This window comes from Paramormyrops kingsleyae, chromosome 6, assembly GCF_048594095.1.
Source record: "Paramormyrops kingsleyae isolate MSU_618 chromosome 6, PKINGS_0.4, whole genome shotgun sequence".
NCBI classification, from domain to species: Eukaryota; Metazoa; Chordata; class Actinopteri; order Osteoglossiformes; family Mormyridae; genus Paramormyrops; species Paramormyrops kingsleyae.
The window spans coordinates 15,796,881-15,820,473 of record NC_132802.1 but is presented as its reverse complement, the minus strand read 5'-3'; the positions used below and the strand labels follow the sequence as shown (position 1 = coordinate 15,820,473).

The 23,593-nt window shown below is 40.0% G+C and overlaps 1 protein-coding gene across 1 annotated transcript in view; it reads left to right on the top strand.

Annotated features, from left to right (window-relative positions):
* The window catches only part of tmem132e (transmembrane protein 132E), a 178,554-nt gene extending 161,110 nt beyond the window's left edge, over positions 1-17,444 (top strand). The window contains exons 6-9 of the mRNA XM_023833143.2: positions 2,801-3,006; positions 7,895-8,171; positions 11,098-11,292; positions 13,139-17,444. Of these exons, the coding sequence (XP_023688911.2) occupies positions 2,801-3,006; positions 7,895-8,171; positions 11,098-11,292; positions 13,139-14,212 (1,752 nt within the window). The 3' untranslated portion in view covers positions 14,213-17,444. The remainder of the gene's footprint in view (positions 1-2,800; positions 3,007-7,894; positions 8,172-11,097; positions 11,293-13,138) is intronic.
* The last annotated feature ends 6,149 nt before the right edge of the window (positions 17,445-23,593 follow it).

Sequence of the window (23,593 nt, the reverse complement as noted above, 5' to 3'; positions counted from 1 at the left end):
ACATTGTCTTAGTCATGTCTTTAGCCAGTTTATGTGCCGCTTTTCCTGTCCCCCTGTGGATCGTCGGCCCAGATGGAGTTGCCCATATAAGACTTGCTTTTGCAGGCACTCATCAGGCACCCTAATAACATGCCCAAGCCAGTACAGTTGGTACTCAGCGACTGTGGCCTCCATACTCTCACACTTTTTCTTAGTGAGCCCTCGAGGATGGCAGTGCGCACACATTCACACAAGGAATCTGGAGCCGCATGATGTTTTTGGCACTGGCATTTTGGTTTGCCATATATGGATGAAATTAATATTTAATAGCATCCCATGCTAGTAATAGGTTTCAGATGTCAAATATGTTGCTTAAGTTTGATATCAAACATGAAGTTCTATATTCCTACATTTTAATTTTTTTTTTTTTTTTTTTTTTTTTTTTTTTAAATAAAGCCAATCTTTCAGGAGGCTTACTTTAGCTAGTGACCTCATAATTACACTAACATATAAGACAGCATTATGAAATGTTGTGGAAGTTCCAACTATCTACACATTCTTAATCTTTTTCCCATTGAATTCTTTTAATTAAGATACTACTGACCCATAAAGAAGCTCAATGTAGAAAAGTTCTTTAAAATGGGTTAATTGTAAATTGTTCTAAATCTTACACTCAAGAACAAAAGCAAGTGGTCATTTTCACTCAGTATCCGGGACCTCATGAAGTCTTTTGTTGTGGGACTCTGATTCTCGAAAGTGCTCCTGAAGTTTTCCACAAGGCTGTGTTAGTCATCCAGTGCTTCCGAGGACCATGAGCAGAGACCAGAGTACATTCAGTGCCCGTGTTCTCCTCCAGGCTTTTCATGTCATGCTTGTCCTTTGTAATGTTTCAAGGATACACACACATTCAAAACATCCAAAGCCTTAATGAAATGTACATAATGGTATGATGCCGGCTTCTGTTTGAGTGGAGAAAAAGCTTTTGTTGTGATGAAAAAGTCTCAGACAGTGCATTCTGAATGGAATACAACTGGGATTATTATGCACCCATGCTGTATATACAAACTAAAACATTATAAACTTTAAAGGTTACCTTTCAGGGTCTCAGTTTGTGGATAAATAGTACGTGTTATATCAAAATACGTGTATATTTGCTTTTTTTCCCCTTCTTTTTGCTGATGTGATTATCCTCAGTCTGAGTATCTGTTAAAGAACAAGCTTATTTTTTATGTAAATGATGCCTACATATTATCATGAACATTAAGTAGAAGCTATTTATAACCTGTAAACACATTCAGGTATGAAAATGTTTTTTGTACATTTCCTTGACTTGACAAATGGTTGTAGATATTTAAAAACAAGAATCTTTACCAACTTTACAGGCATATATCACCTTTTGCCTTATCACTTCTATTCTATTTCAAATGTTTTTTGTGCAAGTTACAGATTTTCCAAAGTCAGTTTTAATCATTTTAACAAATACAATTATTGCTTTAGCTGTTTCCCAGACATCCAATGAAGGGAACAACTTAAATATACATTTTCCTAATGCTTATGAAGGGTCCTATGCATCCTTTCAGTGCATACTTTTATTTTATTTAGTTTTGTTTTTTAGATTTAACCTAAAAATATCAAGAGAACAGCAGTTGCAGTCAATCAATGCCTTACGAGTATCCAAAGTGTCTGTGCGGACGGAGTATTTTGTTACGCGAATGTGATGAATAGCCAGCATGGGGAATTGCGCTTAGGCAAACCTCCATTTGCAGGAGATTAGCTTCTCTGATTACTGCGTCAGCCAGCTCAGACCTTGGGATAAATCATCAATAGTATCCCAAGCAAACTGGCCTATCTATTACCGTAAATCATTGGCCATTACGGAGCTGGCTATTTGAGGGAAATTGCCTGGTCGGTGAGGTGAAAAAAATATTTTTGTTTCTGAGCTGAATTAGGCGTTCAGATTCTGACAGCTATAGCACAACAAAACATTGCTGATTATATTATATTCATAAAAATTTTTGCTACCAGTCTCAGAATGAATTTTGGTCTAGATTGCGTTGGCTTCCAAATACTTTATTGTACAATATATGTAGATAAAGACTCAAACATCAGATGTATCACCTTGTTTATGTCTCAAACTGCCAACTAGTCTGATTTGCTGTTAAGCATGCCATATTCTCATTTTGTTCTCTGCATTGCATATTTAAGTATTATTTTAGCTTATCAAAATGCAAAGCATTCACCTAGTGTTGTGTACTGTATATGTTTAGCCAGAAAGAACTTTTAAATGTTTTTTTAAAACATGTATATTAGACAGAAAAATTGTGTACACACATGCAGATAAACCCATTCTTTATGCTATGAGGAACATAAAGAAGATTGCTTGGTTATAAGTTCCACGTCACCTTTTATAACAGTTTAACTTTGCTGATATTCTACGCTGTATTTGTTAAATTTAGGAGTTTTAGGATGTAATATACAGGACTATGATGTTAGAGGAAAACAGATGACATAATATAAAACTTTCAGTAAATCATCGACAAATCAGTTTTGGTAGCCCGGGGCTGGTAAATTGATTTCGCTATTGGGCCCTAGAGCAAGGTCCATAAACCCCAGCTGCAAAGGTAGGTGCTGCAAGCTGTCTGTCCCTGCACTGTGACCCCCCCCCCCCCCCCCCCCAAGCTTGCTCTCACCTGCATAGGTGTCTGTATGTCTTGTGGAATTTCCTTATGGGGATCAATAAAGTATCACTAGTCTCTTCTGCTCTATTCTGTTCTTCACAGGACCGTCAAGCAGAGTAACCGCTGTGTACCTCCCCTTTCAGGTCTCCATGAATTGTGACTACGTTTTCGTCAATGGGAAGGAGACGCGGGGGTCGATGAACGCCAGGGTGGTGTTCAGCTACGATCACCTGAGCGCCCCCCTGGAGCTGACGGTGTGGGTGCCCAAGCTGCCCCTTCAGCTTGAGCTCTCCGACAACAAGCTAAGCTACATCAAGGGCTGGAGGGTCCCCATACTGCCTGATCGCAGGTGAGGAGCTCAGCTTCGGATAACCTTCACCTTTATGGCTGAGGTGAATAGAGTGTGTGTTACAGCTGTAGAGCTGAAGAGTGTGTGATTCATGACATTTAGAGATGCACGATATATTGTTTAATATATCAGTTTTTGGTCCAATGTGACAGTGTTGGTCGATATTGCCATATTTAGACTTCAGTCAATATTGAAATTTAGCAGCACCAGAGCTATTTTAGCATATCTGCGAAAATAAAGGAGATGATTACATTGGACGAACATCCATTCCCTGTTATGGAGGGTGACAGATTTCGTTGGCTCATTCATCACTTACTGACTGGCAGTTGTCTCCAAAGTCAGCGTTGCTTCACTGATGTCTCAACGATGCCTGCGTTATATGATGTAGCTGCTACACACATTCACTTAAGACGTAACATCACCAGCGTCAGTTTTACTATAGATCTGTAGAGCTGTTAGGCGGTTATTGGTATCAGTGACATTAGACAAAAATGTCTGTTGTTATTATTGGCCAAAATTTCCATATCGGTGCGAAGTATTGTCTGTACACATCATTTCATATCCTTTCGATGTTTTGAAAATGACCATATGAAGCTGTTTCATAGTGCTTTATAATGGTAATTTATTTTATTACTGAGGGGAATCCTCTTTTACATTCCTAGGCAAAAATTCAGTATATCTTGTAAAGAAAAAGCTTGCTTTCCAGGATCACTAGTATTTGTAACTGGAAGGTTCACTTTCAACTGAATATTCTAGATCATGACAAGAAGAGTCTCCAGCCCACATCTGAAAGCAAGTTTTCCTGGCAAAAGAGCCCTTCATCCTGAGGAAAAGTTGGCATTTTCTGTCTCAGAGCCCTGCAAAACTAGCGAAACGTGTCATTTGTGTTTATTTTCAGTTTCAAGCTGAAAAGATTTAGTTCATTTCAGCCACTGGGACCTAACGTTATTTGTGACTGAACCAATACAGGAAAGGTTAACATTTGATTCCTCTAAAAGCTCACAACCAGATTCAGTATCAAGTGTGTCATCATCTTCCAAGAACACAGCTGTCTGCTGCTTTATATTCAGTGCAGCCAGAGAAATCAAGGGATTGAAATATACCTTGTCAGATATCGACAAGACTTCCTTGTCATGTGAATGCTTGTTTATGTGGGCATAAGGTAAAGAACAGATTGGTTTTCATAGGAATCGAGTGCAGCAAGGTTTTTTTAGTCTTTAGGGAGGCCTTGAAGCTGTCAAGAACCTGAGCAAAGTTGGGCAACTAGAACGTCTTGCAGTGGCTGTCTGCTACTGCTCATAAACAACAGACTTTTCTCTTTCGTCCCGGTACTGACAACCAAGATGAATATTGAAGTGTGTTGCTTTATGTTTGTATTGTATAACAAGTTTACCTCAAACTGAAGTATTCAAATTTTAGGAGGTTTCAGTTAGCATTTTTATGTTATATTTTATTTATTAAGGAGAAGCTTTTATCCAAAGTGATAAACATTATATGGACAAAAATATTGGGACACCTGGCCATTACACCTTCAGCAATTATGACATGCAATTGTAAATCTGTTAAAGCTGCCACTGTTCTGGGAAGGCTTTCAAATATATTTTGGAGTGAATCTGTGGGAATTTTTGCCCATCCATCCAGAAGAGCATTCATGAGGTCAGACACTGATGTTGGATGTGAAGGGTTGGCTCGCAATCTCCATTCTAGCTCAATCCAAAGGTGTTCAGTGGGGTTGAGGTCAGGGCTCTATGCAGGTTGGTCAAGTACTTCTACACCAAAGTCACCCAACCATGTCTTTATGAACCTTTGCGCACTGGGGCACAGTCATTCTGGAACAGAAAACGACTTTCCCTAAACTGTTCCCACTAAGTTGGAAGCATAACATTGTCCAAAATGTCTTTGTGTGCTGCAGCATTAAGTGTTCACTTCACTGGAATTTAGGCCTAGCCCAAACCCTGAAAAATATTCCCATACCATTATCCCTCTTCTACAAAATTTTACGGTTAGAACAATGCAGTCAGGCAGGTAACATCTGCCAAACCCAGGCTCATCCATCAGACTTCTAGACAGAGCACATTTTCACTGCTCCAGAGTCCAGTAGAGGCATACGAGTGGTGTGACACTTGGCACTGCACTTGGTGATGTGAGGCTTGCATGCCACTGCTCAGCCATGGAAGCCATTCCATGAAGATGCCAGCACACAGGGTTTGGAACCCTGTAGTTTTTGAATCAACAGGGCGTTGGCGACCTTTATGCACTCAGCACCTCAGCACTCAGCAACCCCACTCGGTTACTTTATGTGGTCTGCCACTTAATAGCTGAGTTTTTGTTTTTCCTAAATGCTTCCACTTGACCATGGAATATCTAGCACAGAAGAAATTTCACAAACTGACTTATTGCATGCTTGAATCCACTGAGGTTTTCAGAACAACCCATTCAATCACAAATGTTTGTAAACCTGACTGCATGGCTGGGTGCTTGATTTTATACACTTGTGGCTATGGGTCTGAATGAATCACCTGAATTCAATGACTGAGAGGTGTGTCCCTATATTTTTGTCTTTATAGTGAATGTTTTTGGGAGAAGCAGGGTCTGCCAGACCCTGGAGCAATTAGGGGTTCTGGGCCATGCTTAGGGGACCAACGGTGAATCCCAGTGTCTGATTTGATTTGAACAGCCTTCTGATCACTAATACAGCATCCGGACCCACGGAGCCTAACCGGCTAGCTTCACCATAAGAACATAAGAACTATAAAAAAGAGAGGAGGCCATTCGGCCCATCGAGCTCACTTGGGGAGAACTTAACTAATAGCTCAGAGTTGTTAAAATCTTATTTAGCTCTGATTTAAAGGAACCCAAGGATTCAGCTTGCACTATGTTATCAGGAAGACTATTCCATACTCTGACTACACGCTGTGTAAAGAAGTGCTTCCTTAAATCCAGTTTGAAATGTTCTCCCGCTAATTTCCACCTATGGCCATGAGTTCTTGTATTTGAACTAATGCTGAAGTAACTATTCGGTTGAACAGCATCCAAACCTGTTAGAATCTTATAGACCTGGATCATGTCCCCCCTCAGTCTCCTTTGCTTGGGGCTGAACAGATTTAGCTCAACTAACCTTTCCTCGTATGACATTCCTCTAAGACCAGGAATCATTCTTGTGGCCCTACGCTACACCTTTTCTAAGGCTGTAATGTCCTTTTTAAGATATGGTGACCAAACCTGCACACAATATTCTAGGTGAGGTCTCACCAAGGAATTGTATAATCTTAGCATTACCTCCCTTGACTTAAACTCCACACACCTGGAGATATACCCCAACATCCTATTGGCCTTTTTTATTGCTTCCCCGCATTGGCAAAAATGAGACATGGAAGCATCAACATACACACCAAGGTCTTTCTCATAATCAGCTACCTTTATTTCAGTAGGTCCCATAAAATACCTGTACTTTATATTTCTGCTCCCTACATGGAGTACCTTACATTTGTCTATGTTAAATTTCATCTGCCAGGTATCGGCCCAGTCACTAATTAAATCAAGATCCCACTGTAGCTGCTGAGCCGCTAGTTCAGTATCTTCTACACCACCCACCTTGGTGTTATCTGCAAATTTCACCAGTTTATATTGGTGTCTATATCATTTATGTAAATTAGGAACAATAGTGGTCCTAAAATTGAACCCTGCGGTACCCCACTATGAACGCAGGCCCACTGTGACATTATGTCTCTTATAACTACTCGCTGCTTCCTATCTGTTAACCAGTTATCAATCCAGGTCGCTACAGTTCCTAAAATACCTGTCGCTTTGAGTTTAAGTAAGAGCCTCTTGTGGGGGACAACATCAAAAGCCTTTTGGAAATCTAAGTAGATGACATTATAGGCCTTCTCATCATCAACTTCCTGAGTAGCTTCCTCAAAAAACTCCAACAGATTTGTTAAACGCTGGGTGTGTCCGAAATCGCGCACTTGCGCACTTTTAGTGTGCGATTTTAGGGCGTAGTGCGTTCACACTGACAACTAAGCCAAAATTCAGTGCACTGAAAGTACCCGGATGGTGCACTGAAAACGGCCAGAAAACGCAGTGCAGAATGATGGACACTACTCGCACTAAACGGACGCCATTTTGACTACGTAGCGGAAGGGGAGGGACTTTCAGCAAGTTTTTATTGTTAAATTAAGGCGGACAACAACACAGACACGTAAGCCCAAGCGGAGGCAACTGCTTCATATAAATCTAAGTAACGTTAATAAAATTATTTTACTCATGTATACTGCGGTGTGTAGCCTGTCACTCTCTGACGACAGTTATAGATAATTTGAGTTTGCGATTATATCGACTTAGAACAGTTTGCACACGTAAATGTTAGCAGTTTTTAGCTGGTTAGGCGGTCGTAGATAGGTTATATACACGCAAATAAAACCACAAGGAAATTCATTGTAAACAAAACACGGCAGATATTTCGGCGCGCTGGAGAATCGCGATCAAATGCTAGTCCGTCACTTCCGGTAAGTGCAAAACGTTAGTGTTCCATTTAGGACAGCACTTACCCATGGTAGTGTGCCCTACAGAAGGAAGTGCGCACTACATCTCAGTGCACTGACGCAAGTGCGCGATTTCGGACACACCCACGATCTACCTCTCCTAAATCCATGCTGGCTATCCCTCAAAATGTTATTTGAGTCCAGGTAATCTACCATTTTCTCTTTGATTATAGCCTCCATAACTTTACCAGTTATACAAGTTAGACTGATTGGCCTATAGTTTGACAAATTACTTCTATCCCCTTTTTTGAAAATGGGCGTTATGTTGGCATGCTTCCAATCAGAAGGTACCAGAAGCACAATGAGGTTTTTAGAGCAAAATGGGAAACTTTTTCCTCTTCCAGGACAACCAGAGACAGTGACGATGAGGATGAAGATGATCGCAAGCTGAGCCGAGGCTGCACTCTCCAATACCAGCACACCCAGGTCAGGGTGCTGACCCAGTTCCACACCACGTCGACCGAGGGCACTGACCAGGTTATCACCATGCTTGGTCCAGACTGGCAGGTGGATGTTACCGACCTGGTGCAGGACTCACTAAAAGTGACCGACCCTAGAGTGGCTGAACTTGTGGACCGCACCATCCTTGCAGGCCTCGAAGTTGGAAGTACTACACTTAAGGTAAGCTGCCAAAGCCGGACCTGGTATTTAATGTGGTTAAACGTAGTATTTAGTACTATAGGCAGCTCTCTCCTTGCGTAAAACTGACTTGCATAAATCCAGACTTACAAATGTAATATTTGAGGTACACAGAGTTTACAGAAATGCTAACGTGACATCATTAAGTAAACTGAGACTTCATCTTTTCATTTACTTTTGTTCTTTAGTATGTAATACTAGTATAATTTTGGCTTCTGTGGTTTTTGGTCTGTTATGTGTCTTGAATGGTATGGCAAGGTAAATCCAACTTAAATAAGTTTTGACTTACATAAGGATTTGTGAAATGGACTACTTACATAAGTTTAGAAATCCCTGTATATACCCCCAAAGGATTTACCAAAATGACACTTCCATTAAATACTAATTTAATATTGTCAGTGTCTCTGTTGACATAAATTAAGCTGACATGCCCTGCCCTACATTAACTTCGCTGAAAGAATTGAACTTGTTCTTTGATTAGTGACACAATAAGCCCTTTAAAGTGTGAGCAAGTATTTTTATTGGAAAATCTTTTATTTTATAGGTTCAGTAATAATAAACGAGCCCTGAGATTTATTTCCTATTGAGTTCCTAAAGTTAGTTCAGAAGAGACTTGATGAACCACAGATGTTCAGTTCAACATTCATTATTATACTTACCCATGCTTACTTACTGTAACTGCTTATGGTTATTCTATGAGCCAGTCGATCACAGGGCACAGGGCAGGGGATACCCTGGATGGGATGCCAGTCCATCACAGGACACAGGGCTCTTACACACACACACACACCCACACACACACACTATGACGCCAGAGAGAGCCCAGATATTTATTTTAAATTTCTGTTGTTTTTGTTACATTTATTTGTAAGCACTATGGATTTAGTAGTGTACTGTCTAATGCTACATCCATCTATTTTCATGTCAGCAGCTGCTTTAATTCAAACTAAAAACAGATATAAAGGAATCAATGGGCAGTGAATTGGAACATTAGTAAATTTGAAGTAAATAATATGTGTACCGGAGTGTAACTGCTGTTCGTTAAGGCAGCCGGGGCAGAAGTCAGTGAAAACACTAAAGCTTCCACGCTTGCTGCAGCACCAGCAGTCAGTGGTGAGGTTTTTGTGCGGTGAAAAGGCCTTCATCCTGGCCTGGCTGTGTGCTTCAGGTCCGCATGGCTTAGCAAAACAGACAAGCAAGACAAGTACATAACAGATGAGGTACAAACTAAAGAGCAAAAGCACCAGTTTTGTTGAAGTACTTCACATTAAAAGTGAATGAAAATGCTGCTGTCTGTCAGAATTGCAAAGCATAACTTAAATATCACCACAGCACGAATGTAATGCAAATACATCTTAAAGAACACATTCAGGGTTTGACGGACTCACCCAGTAATGCAAGGTTAGCCATAGATACCTGACATTTAGCCTCTCAGAGTTGCCTGCTCTGTCTTTGTCATCACTTTGATCATTTTGATTAATTTACTTACTACTGTCAAAATGATCACTGCTACAATGAAAGTTAGCCCCATTGTTTAGCTGCATAATCTTACATAACCATATCATTTTTTTAGTGAACATATTACATGTTTGCAACGACATTGAAAAAAGATTTTGCTGTACTTAGAAGGTGAAAATTAACTGTACATCCAAAAATAACTTATCTACAAACAGAGTTGAATAGCTGCGCTGTGAGCTGGGCTGGTGATCCACTTGCTATTGCTCAATATCGTCTCTGTCGAATAGAAAGTATTTCCATACAGCAGAACACGAATGTCTTTTCATGACCAGTTCTTGTTCGCTTTTCTTCTCTTCACTCATTTTCTCACAAATGCGCCACACGGGCTATGAGTGAGTCCGATAGCAAGGACGATAAATATTGATTGTCTACTAGAGCGCATGCAGAGCGCATGCAAAAGCAGTGGAGATAAACGATTTTTTTTAACATATACTAGATTATATTGAATGGGAACCATCATTAAAAGTCTAAAGCTTGCTAAGTTTTGTTTTCTATGACAGAGTAAAAGTATTTTGGCACCACATATTGATAGTTTGGACCCAGCAGACTATGAAGATCCTTGTAATGTGATGATTGCATGTACATGAAATGCCATGTCAATAATAACATTGCAAATCGTGTAAGCCTATTGTGGGCAGCACAATGGTGCAGTGGGTAGAGTTGTCACCGCACACCTCATCTTTGTGTGTGTGGAGTTTGCATACTTACCCTGTGTATGCGAGACTTTTTGGTGGATCCTCTGGTTTCCATCCACTGTGCAAAAACATGCTACTTAACTGAACTGAAGTGTCTGAACTGTCAGTATGTGTGAGTGAGTGATTGTGCTCCTTTCAATGGCTGGTTGCTTCCTGCCTCGCACTAATTGCAATTTCTATATTATATTATATGATATTATATCACTGCGATGGGCTGGCCCCCCGTCCTGGGTTGTTCCTTGCCTTGTGCCCATTGCTTCCGGGGATAGGCTCCGATCCCCCCGCGACCCAGTAGGGTAAATGGATTGGAAAATGGATGGATGGTTGGATATTATATTATATAAATTATCAGTCAATGTCAGATTATTTAAACACACATCCACACACACAAACAGACACACAGGTGTGTAATTATATCTTTGTGGGGACTCTATTCATTTCTATGGGTAAACTCTAATCCCAACATGACGACCTTAACCCCTTTACAGCCCTAAACTTAGCCATAAGTAACCAAAATACGAGACTTGGCATTTTTAGTTTTTTGATTGCATTCACAGACTTCCTTCCTCCCCAATAAATCCAGATTTATCTGCTCATTTAACTGCTTTTTCTTTTGAATAAAACTCATTAATGAACATATTGCAGTTATGTTTGATTGCAGTCATTAATTTAGCAATGTTGCTGCTTTGTTTCAGGTCGAGTCTCCGCTTGTCATGGAGGCCGTCTTGGGGGAGATTCCCTTCTCTGTCACAGATGACAAAGTGTCCATTGTGGAGCTGCAAGTTCACACCATCTCAAGTCTGTCTCTGACGCTACAATCCAGCCCCGGTAACAGCCACACAATGGTAGCCAAGGCAACGGGCTTGCAGACGCTTGCTGCGCCCAAACAGGTGCTGTTCGTCATGGTTTTGGTAACAGCTCACCATAGGCTATACATATATATTCATTTTTATTTAACACACACCTTTGTCCATAACAATGTACAAGTAAGCCAAGAAGCACATTACAAACGTGCTGATATGGAGTCGACTAGGTATGCGGCTTGGCTGAGCTTCCAATGAATGCCTGGGTACAAGTGTGAGCAGTATCGGAACAGAACCTACTCATGCACCAAACCACACAAGAACCTAATATAACTACTATTCAAATCAGCGGAAAGTGCAGCATTAAGAGCATTCAGGGAGCATGAAGTGATATTGGGCTAGCAGAGATGTTTCCGGAACAGATTGGTCATGAGGGGTTCTTGAAGGTGGATGGAGAGGGAATCTGACAGGATGAGGTTCAGTAGCTCATTCCACTGTCATAGAACCACACATGAGAAACATTTGCACCCATCCATTAAATATGGTCTTAATATTCACATTTATTTATTTAGCTCATGTCCAACACTCAGTAGAGGAAAGCTTTGGGCCATAGAGCAGAATCAGCCAGAATCCAGCACCCCCTGGAGCCGTGTTAAGGGCCTGTTATTATAAATGCTGTAAAATTTTTTGATGAACTGCATGTCTTCGAGTGCCAGCATTTAAGACATGCTATTTAGAGGCCGAGAACACAAAGCTGTATTCCGGGAGGACAGAGTACAGTAATTGTGGAGATGACCTGCAGGCTCCTGGTGTCAGCTGTGGTAGATACGTGCTTAAGCAGCTCATGTCATTCGTTAAACCAGATTATAATATGCTAGGCTGACAAGCAATTAGTGTAAGATCTGCCTGTGTCTAATTTCACCTGAATAATATAGTTAGTTTTGGTCAATGACTTATTCCAGAAAAAGCCACAGAATTAAAGCAATGCAGCAATGAGCAGCCAAGAACTGGCAACATTTTTCTACCACTCAAACATGGGTTTCTTTCAGTTTCTCTCTGCTTTCACTTGCTAGTTCATTCCACTGAGGAAAGTTAAGTCTCCTGCCCCCCTCCATGCCACACAAACAAAATAACAATATTTCTATGAGGTGAAACTCTCACAATACAGGGAGGATTATTAACCTGCTTCTGTTTCTTCTGACTCAAATCCAGTGGGAAGAAGTTCTAGGCCTCCATTTTAATCCCCCCCTGAGTGTCTGTGAGAGCCCCTTAACCGAAATCTGAGATTTGCATATTAATGATCAAACTTTCCTATGGGTTTGGCTGCTTATAGCGGCAGTAAGAGCCCATTTTCATTTTAATTCCGTTAGCAGTGGTCAAACAAAACAGAAGAAAAGGCCAGCTCTGTCCCCCCCCTTCCCGCAAATTAAATCCTGATTTCCCCAGCCCTCCTACATCAAGACACCACATTTAATGGCGTTAATGTATTGTTTTAAGTGCCCTCAGAGGCCTTGCTGTAACAGCAAGAGACTCCCACCGCAGCTTAGTCGACAGAGGATTGCTCCAGCCATTTCAAACAATTATTTTTTCATTGCTCATGAAATCTCATTCATGTCTGTTTGTTTTGCTTTCTTCTTTTCATTGTTCGCTCACTGAATGGAAATGAGGTGCTCGGAGAACAGAAATCTGCACAGTTAAATGAAACCGTAAATACGTGTGTACCTGTGTATGCTGTAGAAGCTAATATTTCCCTCTGATACGCGTGGTATGGTGCCTCAGTGGGCGGGGCTATGGGGTCTTGCCTCCAGAGTTGTGGGTTCTGTTCCTGTGTCAACTCTGCATGTACATTTGTGTGTCTGGGGAATGTGCATGTTTTCATCCACTAATTATGTCCTGCACAGAATTCATGTTCTGTGTTTTTGTGTTTTGATAGGAGGCAATCCTTTCCATCTGGGTCTACTACAGTGACAACACAGCAGTGCCTCTGAATATCTTTGACTCTAAAGACTATAATCTGAATGCATCTACCCTCGATGATAAGATTGTGATGGTATCCCAAGACCCACATCTGCGATGGCCGGTCATCACAGCCGAAGGCGAGGGATCCGGAGAGGTAGTCCGTGTAGAGATGACGATCTGCGAGGCATGCCAGAAGACCAAACGCAAGAGTGTCATCGCTTCCTCTCCAGTATATGTTCGGGTTCGCTTTGGGCCAGAGGAGGACTCTGAAGAGGAGGGCGAAGGCATGGTAACTTTCCAAGGCCATGAAGAATCACCAAACACAAGGAGACCACTTATTGATTCCAGTGTTGGTGAAAGTTATGGAGCAACAAATGAGCAACCTGCCAGTGTTCCTATTGACTACACTAACTTTCCAACCATCAGCAGTCAGGAGCGGCCCACAGAAGGAGATGAGGATGAGGAGGACTTTGTCCATGCACCTCGCAGTATGACTGACCTGGAAATAGGCATGTACGCCCTCCTGGGTGTCTTCTGTCTGGCCATCTTAGTGTTCCTCATCAATTGTATCGTGTTTGTGCTAAAGTACCGCCACAAGCGCATCCCCCCTGAGGGGCAGGCCAACATGGACCACTCGCACCACTGGGTGTTTCTGGGAAACGGACAGCCCCTGCAAGCCCAGAATGACCTCTCCCCGCAGCAGGCGGAGAGTCCCAGTAACCCTCTTGACTCGGCACAGACTTGCTGTCACGGAGACCATCACAGCAGCGGCAGCTCTCAGACAAGCGTGCAGAGCCAGGTCCATGGCAGGGGAGACGGAAGTTCAGGGGGGTCCACCAAGGAGTGCGGAGAGGAGCCCAACTCCCCCACCTCAAAGCGGAAGCGGGTCAAGTTCACCACCTTCACAACCCTCCCTAACGAGGACATGCCCTATAACTCCATTCCCATTGCTGACGAGGAGGACATTCAGTGGGTCTGTCAGGACATGGGCTTCCAGGACCCTGAGGAACTGCATGACTACATGCGTAGGATAAAAGAAATAGCCTAGTAGGCGGTGTGGTCCACCACTAAGCTTTCTAGAACTTTCCTTTCTGAATTTCTCTTTTTTCACTTTAGTCGGGATACCTTTTCACGAACCAAGGCCAATTTTGTTTTTGTTTTGTTTTTTTGACTCACACGTTGCTATTTTCCATGCTCATGCTCACTTGGAACAGTCACAAAAACAAAAACATCAAGCAACTGTAAGACTTAACTCCAAACCAGAGTGCAAAATGGCTTTGTGTGGCACAATCCCCCTCAACCCAAAATGGAACAGTCTATCGACACATGGACCAGTTCCTGTTAAGGATGATAATGCCAGACTGCTACAGGTTGAACTGTTTTAGGCAGAAGGGGTTAATTCTTGTATGTGTATGTGTCTATTAATAATCAGAGTACCTCTTCCTACAAAGAGGAATTTGATGTGCAGATCAGAAATGCAGAGAATGTTGGGAAGGATGATTCATGGTGGCAAGGACAAGCTGAGCTTCAGTAAATTTTCCAAGAATCTGATGGCATTATATTCCCTCTTGTCAGTATCATTAAGTATTCATAAAAGCTAATCTTTCTGCACCCAATTCAGGTCCCTAACATTGCTTTACTTATCCCCCCTATTTTTTTTATCTTAAGCATACACAATCTGTATGCAAGTTCTGTGCAGACTTGATGAAATGATGTTAATGGTCTCAAATTGCCTTATTAAGCGGACTTTTCTGATTACGCCAGACTGTTTATCCCATTATCTATTGGGGATAATAGCTTTTGATAACAGCAGGAAACACAAGAACGTCATATCTTTCCCAACATTCTTTGCATGAAAGGAGAGCTTTTGAGGCACAATCAACATTTTTTCCCAAATTTGTAAATGTTTGTATTGTAGTAATTATCTAATCATGCATACACAGTAATAAAGCAAGTATGTTATCATGCATTACATGCATGTGTGTCAGCCCTACCCTACAAACTCCCCTGAATATGTACATACCACCCCCCAGTACAGGCTTTGCACAGAATTACACATATACATTCCATCGGGATCAGCTGGAAACTGTGTGAGAGAAGCTTGCTTGGCTGATCATGTTAATTATCGGTAGTTCAGCGGTGTATTCTGTATTGCTAGAATTTTCTGCATAATGCCCTTGTTGCAATTAAGGAACTCTTATATCATAATGCCCTTGTTGCAGTTATTATGTCAGAATGTAAAACATCTTATATTGAAAAGGAACCTTAATCCATCACTCATTCCTGGCTTCTCAAAGACCAGACATTCCCAGTTTATGTAACACCTGGTTGTTCTTCACTGCTATACAGATCTTCTCCTTAGATGATGACTGCAAACCAGTTCTTGTCAGGGACATGTTCGTTTTCTTAATTTCGATGAACCGGATCTTTGCTGTTCTGTACCAAACCATTGAAGGGACTGTGAATCTGTAAAACAAAACAGGCCGCAATATTATTGACAATGGACTTCAAAATGCATCACGTAGTCACAGAAGCAGTTTTCAATGAAGGGAGAAGACAGATTTAATCATTTGAGACCTATCGAGATTCTTCATAGTAAGACATCCTCTGGCGTTATTTTACCTCAGCCTGGAATGCAGTATTTAGTACCTACCCATTAATTGTTTAGTTTTATTCTACAGGCTTATATTATTTAACAGCTTTTTATACTCCAGAAATAAGGTAGAATCATTATAGACCCGTAGTGTTACTTGGAGTGCTTAAGGAACAGATGATACTGACTGGAGCATAAACGACAGCAGGTAGTACAGTTCAGGTTGCATGTTTAGTAATTCAGATGCTTCTGGTGAAATCCAACAGTCGGCAGCAGATAAGTCAAAAGGGCTTCTGGGTTTTGTGTGAGAATGTTTTTGAGTGGGGTGGCATCAGTCAAGTGGGAGGGTTTCATAAATGGAAATCTAGCATCTTTCAGGCCTCAGGGTTCTAAGTGTGGCTCCCATTTTTAGGAGAATGTGGGAATCATATTCATTAACTATTCCATAGGACTGTTTCACCATGTCTATATTTAATAATTTTATGTCCCTATAGCAACATAATAATCTGCATCATTTTGTTCTGTAACTGGATTATGTTACTGCCCTTATTATGGAATTATTCAGCATCTTCAATTCAATTCATGGACAATGTAAAAGCTTTTCCTAGCCTGTCTCTCTGAAAATTGTCATTCATTTTTGAGTCTTCATGTGGACTCATTCATACAAAACATAAATTCCCTTTTACAGTAGAAATGCATTAAAACACAGGTCCTAGCTGTAACAACCTATCTGAAATGAAGGTGGAAATAATGTCTCTTGACAAAAGGTTTGTTTTGTACCCAAAGTGCACCAACTACACAATTTAAACTTATGATGCCGTCTCGGGATGAATGTACAAATCTGAGCTATAGCTTGACCCCAGGGTAAATGTGTGGTCGACTGAAATGGTTCCACATAATTATTGGGATGTCTCTACTAGCAGCTACTGGAATGGCTTTTATTTGCCATTTTATCGCTGATAACATGAGCATTTATTTTTTATGCATTGTTTTAACATGATGTTTCTGGTCATTTTATACTTTTTTGTGTGTGTGTGTGTATATATATATATATATATATATACATTTCAGTGGAACACTTTTTGTATCTCAAGGTTCTGTTAAAGATGTTCATGATGTGCTTTTTTGGTGTGTTGTGTAAGCTGCTAGTAGATGCTTTGCCTCTGCAGCTAAACACCTTGAGCTGTACCCTGTGGAGAGTAGCAGAGCGTGGTGGTGGCAGCCACGAGCTGCTGAACTGAAAGTGTTTATGTGCAGAATACTGTCAGATTTCACTGTATTCTCCTGCAGTCTCTTGTAATCCCCCCCCCCCCATCCCACCCCCGCTGTGTATCTAAGTACTAAAGAAAATGCAATACAAAAACTGTTTGCCCCCCTCATTTCACCACACCTGAAGTCACTCAGGTCCTGGCAGTGGTATAGCATTTGTTTGTCAAAAACACATTTTGCTGAATTTGAATATGATCAGGGGTTTTGTTCAACTAGATGCTTACATCTGTTGTTTCTAAATGTGTGTTTTCCCCCTTTTCATTTCTCCAGCTTCTAATGCCTTAAATTGTATCATTCTGCCATAGCTGTAACCTCTCGATATTTAATTAATTTCAGTCCAGCCTCTAAACTTGTACATATTAAAGAGAATGATATAAAAAGTGGTAAGTATTAAAAACATTTCTGTGTTCCAAGATTTGATGGCTGAGTTGTACTGCATTATTATATAAATGTACATATTAAAGAAATAAATATAGGCATTGTGTATAAATATATATATAATTCCATGACAGAATAGGTGAAATATTACATTATTCATAAATTCAATTAATTTTGATATTGAAAAATTTGCTAATCAATGGACACAACACACAGGTGTATCTGGACTGATAATTACATACCCACAAAGGAAAACGTAACGCAAAACATAACCGAAATTAGTGGGAAAATCCTGATCGTCAAATGCATGCAGTATAAAAATGCTTGCTGTTTAAAATTATTTGTGCAGATGCCTCTGCTAAATAGCTAAAATAGTGCCACAGTGTTACTGTTTCCAGGCTTTGCTCTGCATAACCCATGTAGTGCAATTCCGCGGAGACGAGGTTTCAGCTACAGCTGCACAGCTTATTCTCTCTTTAAGTAGCCAGGCATGTAAACGAGGTCACCAATGAAGGGGACTGTATCATTGTGAACTTTTACTATTGTTACTGTCAACTCGGGGGTTAGTGTGTGGCTCAGACTGCTGGTTAGGCTGCTGTCCCTGGGATTCAAAATCACCAGTTTGAATCCTGCGGTCAGTAAACTAATGTGACCAATGACCCAAATTGCCTGAGGGACTGGGTTGACCCTGCTTTCTTAATTGTATGTCACTTTGGGTAAAAGTGTCTGCTTAATAAATCTAATAAAATGGGGCTCTGACCTCAGGTTAGCATATTAAAACAGATAACTGTATACTTACATAAAGGAGGGCCATTATTGAAAAACATAAAAGTGGTGCCTCTGTAGATATTGTGCATAGCAGGGTAATCTATAGACAAAAAGCAGTAAAGCTTCTTTGGAATTAGAGATGTCAGCAAAGCTAATTATTCTAAATATGTTATAGATTGTGCTGAAAGGCTGTGTGTACAGAGGCCAGTGAAATGAGCAAACAGACCTCATCAGCAGCTGTCTGCTCCTTTCCGGATATTTTGATACATTTTATAGGCAAGTTTTTTTTATTTATTTTTTTTAAATATATATATATATCTTTTTTCCATCCATGAATACATTGCCGTGCAAACTTTATAATTCTCTAGCGTGTTGCCTGATTTTGTGGCTAGTTCAAAATTCTTGACAAAAATCAGTAACCGACATTATTTTGGGGGCACGGGCGTAGATTTGGGTATGGCTGGTAGGTACATGTCTCTACCAATACTGTGGCAGTGCCATGGGGGCATGGGGGGGGGCTCACACTCTTGTTTTGGGGAATGCCCCACTGTGAACTATTAAAAAATTGACTGCTTGGGAAAATAGAAATGGTCAGTTTCTGTTCAGAATGTTAAGGCTTTTGACACTAATTAACAATATAGCTCAACCCAGTGTGACCATGCTAAGTACACCAATAAGCAGAAATCATGAAGGGCTTTGTCTGAAAACTTGAAAAATTTATGGCAGAAAGATGATTTAAGAGCCCTTTTTGAAGGAATAATTTAGTCTTCTAGTCTAATTCTAGGCAGTACCTGTCTGTTCACTGGGTGATGCTCTTGCCTCAGGGATGAAAGATCAATTCTCAAGATTATAATGTGTGATTGTGTGTGTCCCAGGTAATGGCCTGGCATCTGGCCACAGTGTACCCTTGCCTTGTGCACTGTGCATTCTGGGTTAGTTTGTTGCAATTTGTGACAAGCTGCAACACAAAATTGTCAGGATGTCCAAAAAGCAGGTGATGAATGTGATTTTTAAAATCCTATATTCCAGTCATTTTATGTATGATATAAATTTATTGTGACACTGGGGTTTAGTGTTGTCTTTGTCTTATCTAATGTACACTTTCCCTGAAAACAAGGTAAATTTCGTAAGTGATCCTGGCAGTTTAGCAGCTGCACAGATTCCATTTCTCTTTTGTGCAGAATTGCCTTAAAAGCCACTAACAGCTCCTCTAGAAGAAGTGAAAGTCTATCAGAGTAACTCTGGAATTGGTACTAAATGCATGAATAGTCCAGCTTTAAAGGTGAATCCAGCACAGATTTGGCATTCCATTTCTGATAATTCCTTATGAATGGGAAGAAGGAATGAAGGTCCCCTTTAGTGTTCTCTGTTAATAACAGTTTTCAGATCATTTAGGTTTTGTGTGAATCTGGTGTCTCAGTTGGAACAAGATGACATTGCCTGAATTTCCTCTTCTGCATCTGTAGCACTTTCTGTTGTTAGTATTTAACAAAAAAAATATCTCCTTTTGCAGCAAAGATTTTACTAAATGGTTTTTATAAAAAAATTGATTAGGAAAATAAACTGCAAACTAATTTATAGTTCATTTACCCACTAATTATAAAATATATTTATTTGTGCCTTTGTTAAAATATTGTCAAGCTAGTATTTCTTGTTAATCACAAATGATAGCTGTGTAATTAGTTAACTAGTTAAAAATCAAATAGATATATGCTGCTCCATTAATATTTGTCACACCATATACCTTATTTAATTTTAAGTTTTCCCAGGCTAATTTTTAAAAACAAATTTAAAGGACATCTAATGGTATTAAATTAAATTCATTTTTCATACCCATAACAAAGACTTTTATTCCTTCTGGTGTTTTAGGGTGCCTGCCAAAGCTGGGATGCTGAAATCAGTGCCTACAGCCGATACACACTTAATACTAATATGATATATTTCAAAGAAATCTAATGTTCATGATATAATAGGAATATTTAAATTATTCATGCACATGAATAGTTACTACAATTAATCATTTTTACGTTTCCCTTACGTTTAACTGTTTCAGGTGATATGTATTTTTCACATTTATCTCCTATAATGTAATTTATTGTATTAAATTTCATTAGTTAATAACTAGGAACATCCATGCTCTTTTCATCTATTAATTAATCATTTGTGCTGGTAATGTTAAGTAGTATAAGTACTACACTTTTGTTACCCATCGATCAATTTTCCATAACTGCTTGTCCTGTGCAAGACACTTATGTTATATTATTATTAATTTCTTTAATAAAACAATTCTGATTAAGTATATTCATAATCATTTACATCCCATAAGATCACATTAAATGTGAGATCATTAGTGTCTCATAAAGATGTATAAGTAAAAAAGAAATGAAGGGAAAGGGCTTCCATTCAAGGGGGATTTTTCATATAAACATTAATATATAAAAAATACATTAATTCTATTTTTTCTAATAAATATTTCACAAGCATAGCAACACCTGAAGCAGCCCAAGACGGCAATTCTCTGCAATAGATTCTTCATATGAATGTTTGCATCTTTAAACGTTTATTATGACGTTAAACTTGTCTTCGAAAGTAAAATACAGGATCGTTTGCATATAGCCCTTCAAAATGGATTTATTCAGAGGTTGTAAAGAAACGTCACAAGGCAGAGGTGTCACTGTGTTGTAAAAGTGTGCGTGTAGGAATGAATGAATGCAGCTGGCAGACAGGAGAAGAATGAAGAATATTTTCCTACATCCTGTGTTATTAGGAGCCACATGGGTGCAGCTTCAACCATGTTTGTCGCCTTCTGAGAAGAGTTTAAAATCTCATTTATAAACCCATCCCATCATGCCCTAAAGAAGGAAAAATTTGATGAGGATTTCGTCTACCATGGCATCAGCTCAAGAAAACAAAGATGTTTTGTATCAACAGCATCTCATACAGCTATCAAGAAGATTAAAAATTGGAGAGAGCTAATATCTTTGATTCAAGTGTAATTTCTGTACTCCTTAAGGATCTGGGCCAATATCAGATGCATTTACATCTTGTGAAGGAAATAGCATATGTGTCTGTCAAGGAGTCCACCAAATGCAGTTAGGCTGAGCTTCCAGTGAATGGCCAGTAACAAGAGTAAGCAGTGTAGCAATTGTATGTGTGCAGTGTAGGAATCTTCACCTTGAAATTTTAACCTTTATACTTAGTGTGTGTGTGTGTGTGTGTGTGTGTGTATATATATATATATTTATAATGCGAGCCTTCTGTCAATGCTTGAGGTAATCAAATGAGAAAAGTGTCAGTGGATCCTTTTCTTTCGGGGACGGAAGCTTATTCTTGCTGAACTCCTGGCCGTATTATCAATGCAAAGTCTTGCATTGCGGCCTTCCTTCAAACAGCATATGAAGATGGAAAAGGTGCCACATTAAAGTGAGAAAAGTTGAAGGGCTGTAATGACATCCATAATAAGCAAGTTAAGAGTTTGGAGACATTAAGTATCTAATCAAACACGGTGTTAATTATACAAATACTGCTGCTGCGCGTAAACATTTGATGAGTTGCTTGTTGAATATGAATGAATGTTAATTACAGAGACTTACTTTTGTTTTTCGCCAGTGGAACAGGAGTTGTGAGAAAGACATCTAAACATAGAAAACAGATTTAAATATGACTGAGATTAAATGTCATTGCCACTATACTGAAGGGGGTGATGATGCTGTGCTTGACATTGTTTATTTTCTTTTAAAATATGCTACCATTTATAGATTTCATATTAATTTTAAATGAAGTAAAACATATCAACAATGCAACAGCCTGGTATTCCCATACTCCTACTCAAAGACACTCCGACTGATTGTGCTTGAGGTTTGTACTGTGTTCCATCATAATATTTGTATCAAAACTCTCATATTAAAATTATGCTTCCTGTCTTCCTGTTCTTCTCTTCCTGTCCTCGTTAAGGAGGTAATCGTATTGCATCTAAGTCCTACTGCCTGTGAGAGCTGAACAACAACCTTCTAAGTGTTTTTACCATAGTCCTTTTACTATACAAGAGGCTCACAACATTATTTCTGCCTTTTTGACAGCAGAGATTCACTGAGGACTTGGAGCCCATTTAGGAGCACAGGAAAAACAGATCGAACAGGCCAAACATCTGGGCCACCTTCCAGGCATCACTGAAGCAGCACTTAAGAGTGACAGGCCCACTGACCAATCAGCACAATCCAGCTGGAGTGGGGGAAAGGGCAAAGTGAAAGGTAAAGAAAATGGTAAAACACAAATATGCACAGTAGCCACAGCCCAGAAGAATAAATCTGTTTATTTCCTCTTTCTGAAAAATAATTGTGCTAGTTAAGGCAAAAGTTAAGCATGCAAAGAAATCTGAATATAAATGACCACTTGGAAATTCACCATTCACATTAATGGAAGATGGTGATTGATAGCAAGTAAGAGTTGTGAAGTTCACAGTATTATACATAAGGCTACAGCAGCCCTTTCTATATCATTCTGACCATAAACAGTAACATTCTTTTCCTTCCAACATTCTTGGTCTCCTCTATCTAACTCTGTGATGTCAGTCCCTTTTGAGACAATTCTTGGATTTGAGGCTTTACCACCTTGGTCATGTTTACGTGTGTGTGTGTGTGTGTGCGTGAGCGGGTATACCTATACTTATGGGGACACAATGTCCCCATAACGTGATAAATATCTGTTTTTCAAGGAAAACCGGTTCCCAAAAGAGAGAACTCTATTTTATAAAAATCAGTGACTGCTATGAAAAAACTAAAAATGCAAAAACTCTTGTATTTTGGTTGTCATAGTTAGCGTTAGCATTTTTCTCATAGAAGTGAATGAGCAGGCCCCATCAAGATAGGTATACCCGGCATGTGTGTGTGTGTGTTTTCTTTCAAATGCATGAGTGAGATTTTGTCTCAGAATTTTTCAGCAGATGTTTAAAAAAAAAAAAAAAAAAACAACAATTGTTTGGTGCGCAACACCTGGGTCAAAGGCGGGTCAGAGAGGCAAGGATACCCTGGCAGATTCAGGGGACCAAGCACTTGACAGGGGACCTTAATTATGTAAAACTGGATGATGGGGCCCATGGTGCTGAGTCACAGGGTTGAACAACTGAAGTAAAAAAGCTATTTTAACAATGAAGAATCCCCTGATGTTCCCTGACAAAGCATATTGACCTTTCCACTCTCCTAGTGGCAGAGCTGATCCGTAGTTATTAATGGATTATTAGCGGAAGCATTTTCAAGTGCCTGAAAGGCTGTAATAACGCCTCTTAATAAGCAAGTTAAAAGGGTGGATCGGTGGGTTAAGTCTGTGTGTCTGTGATCAGAAGGGCATCGGATTTAGCCCAGCTTCGGCCGAAGAGTGTCATGTGGATGGGCCCTTGAGCAAGGTCCTTAACCCCCACTGCCC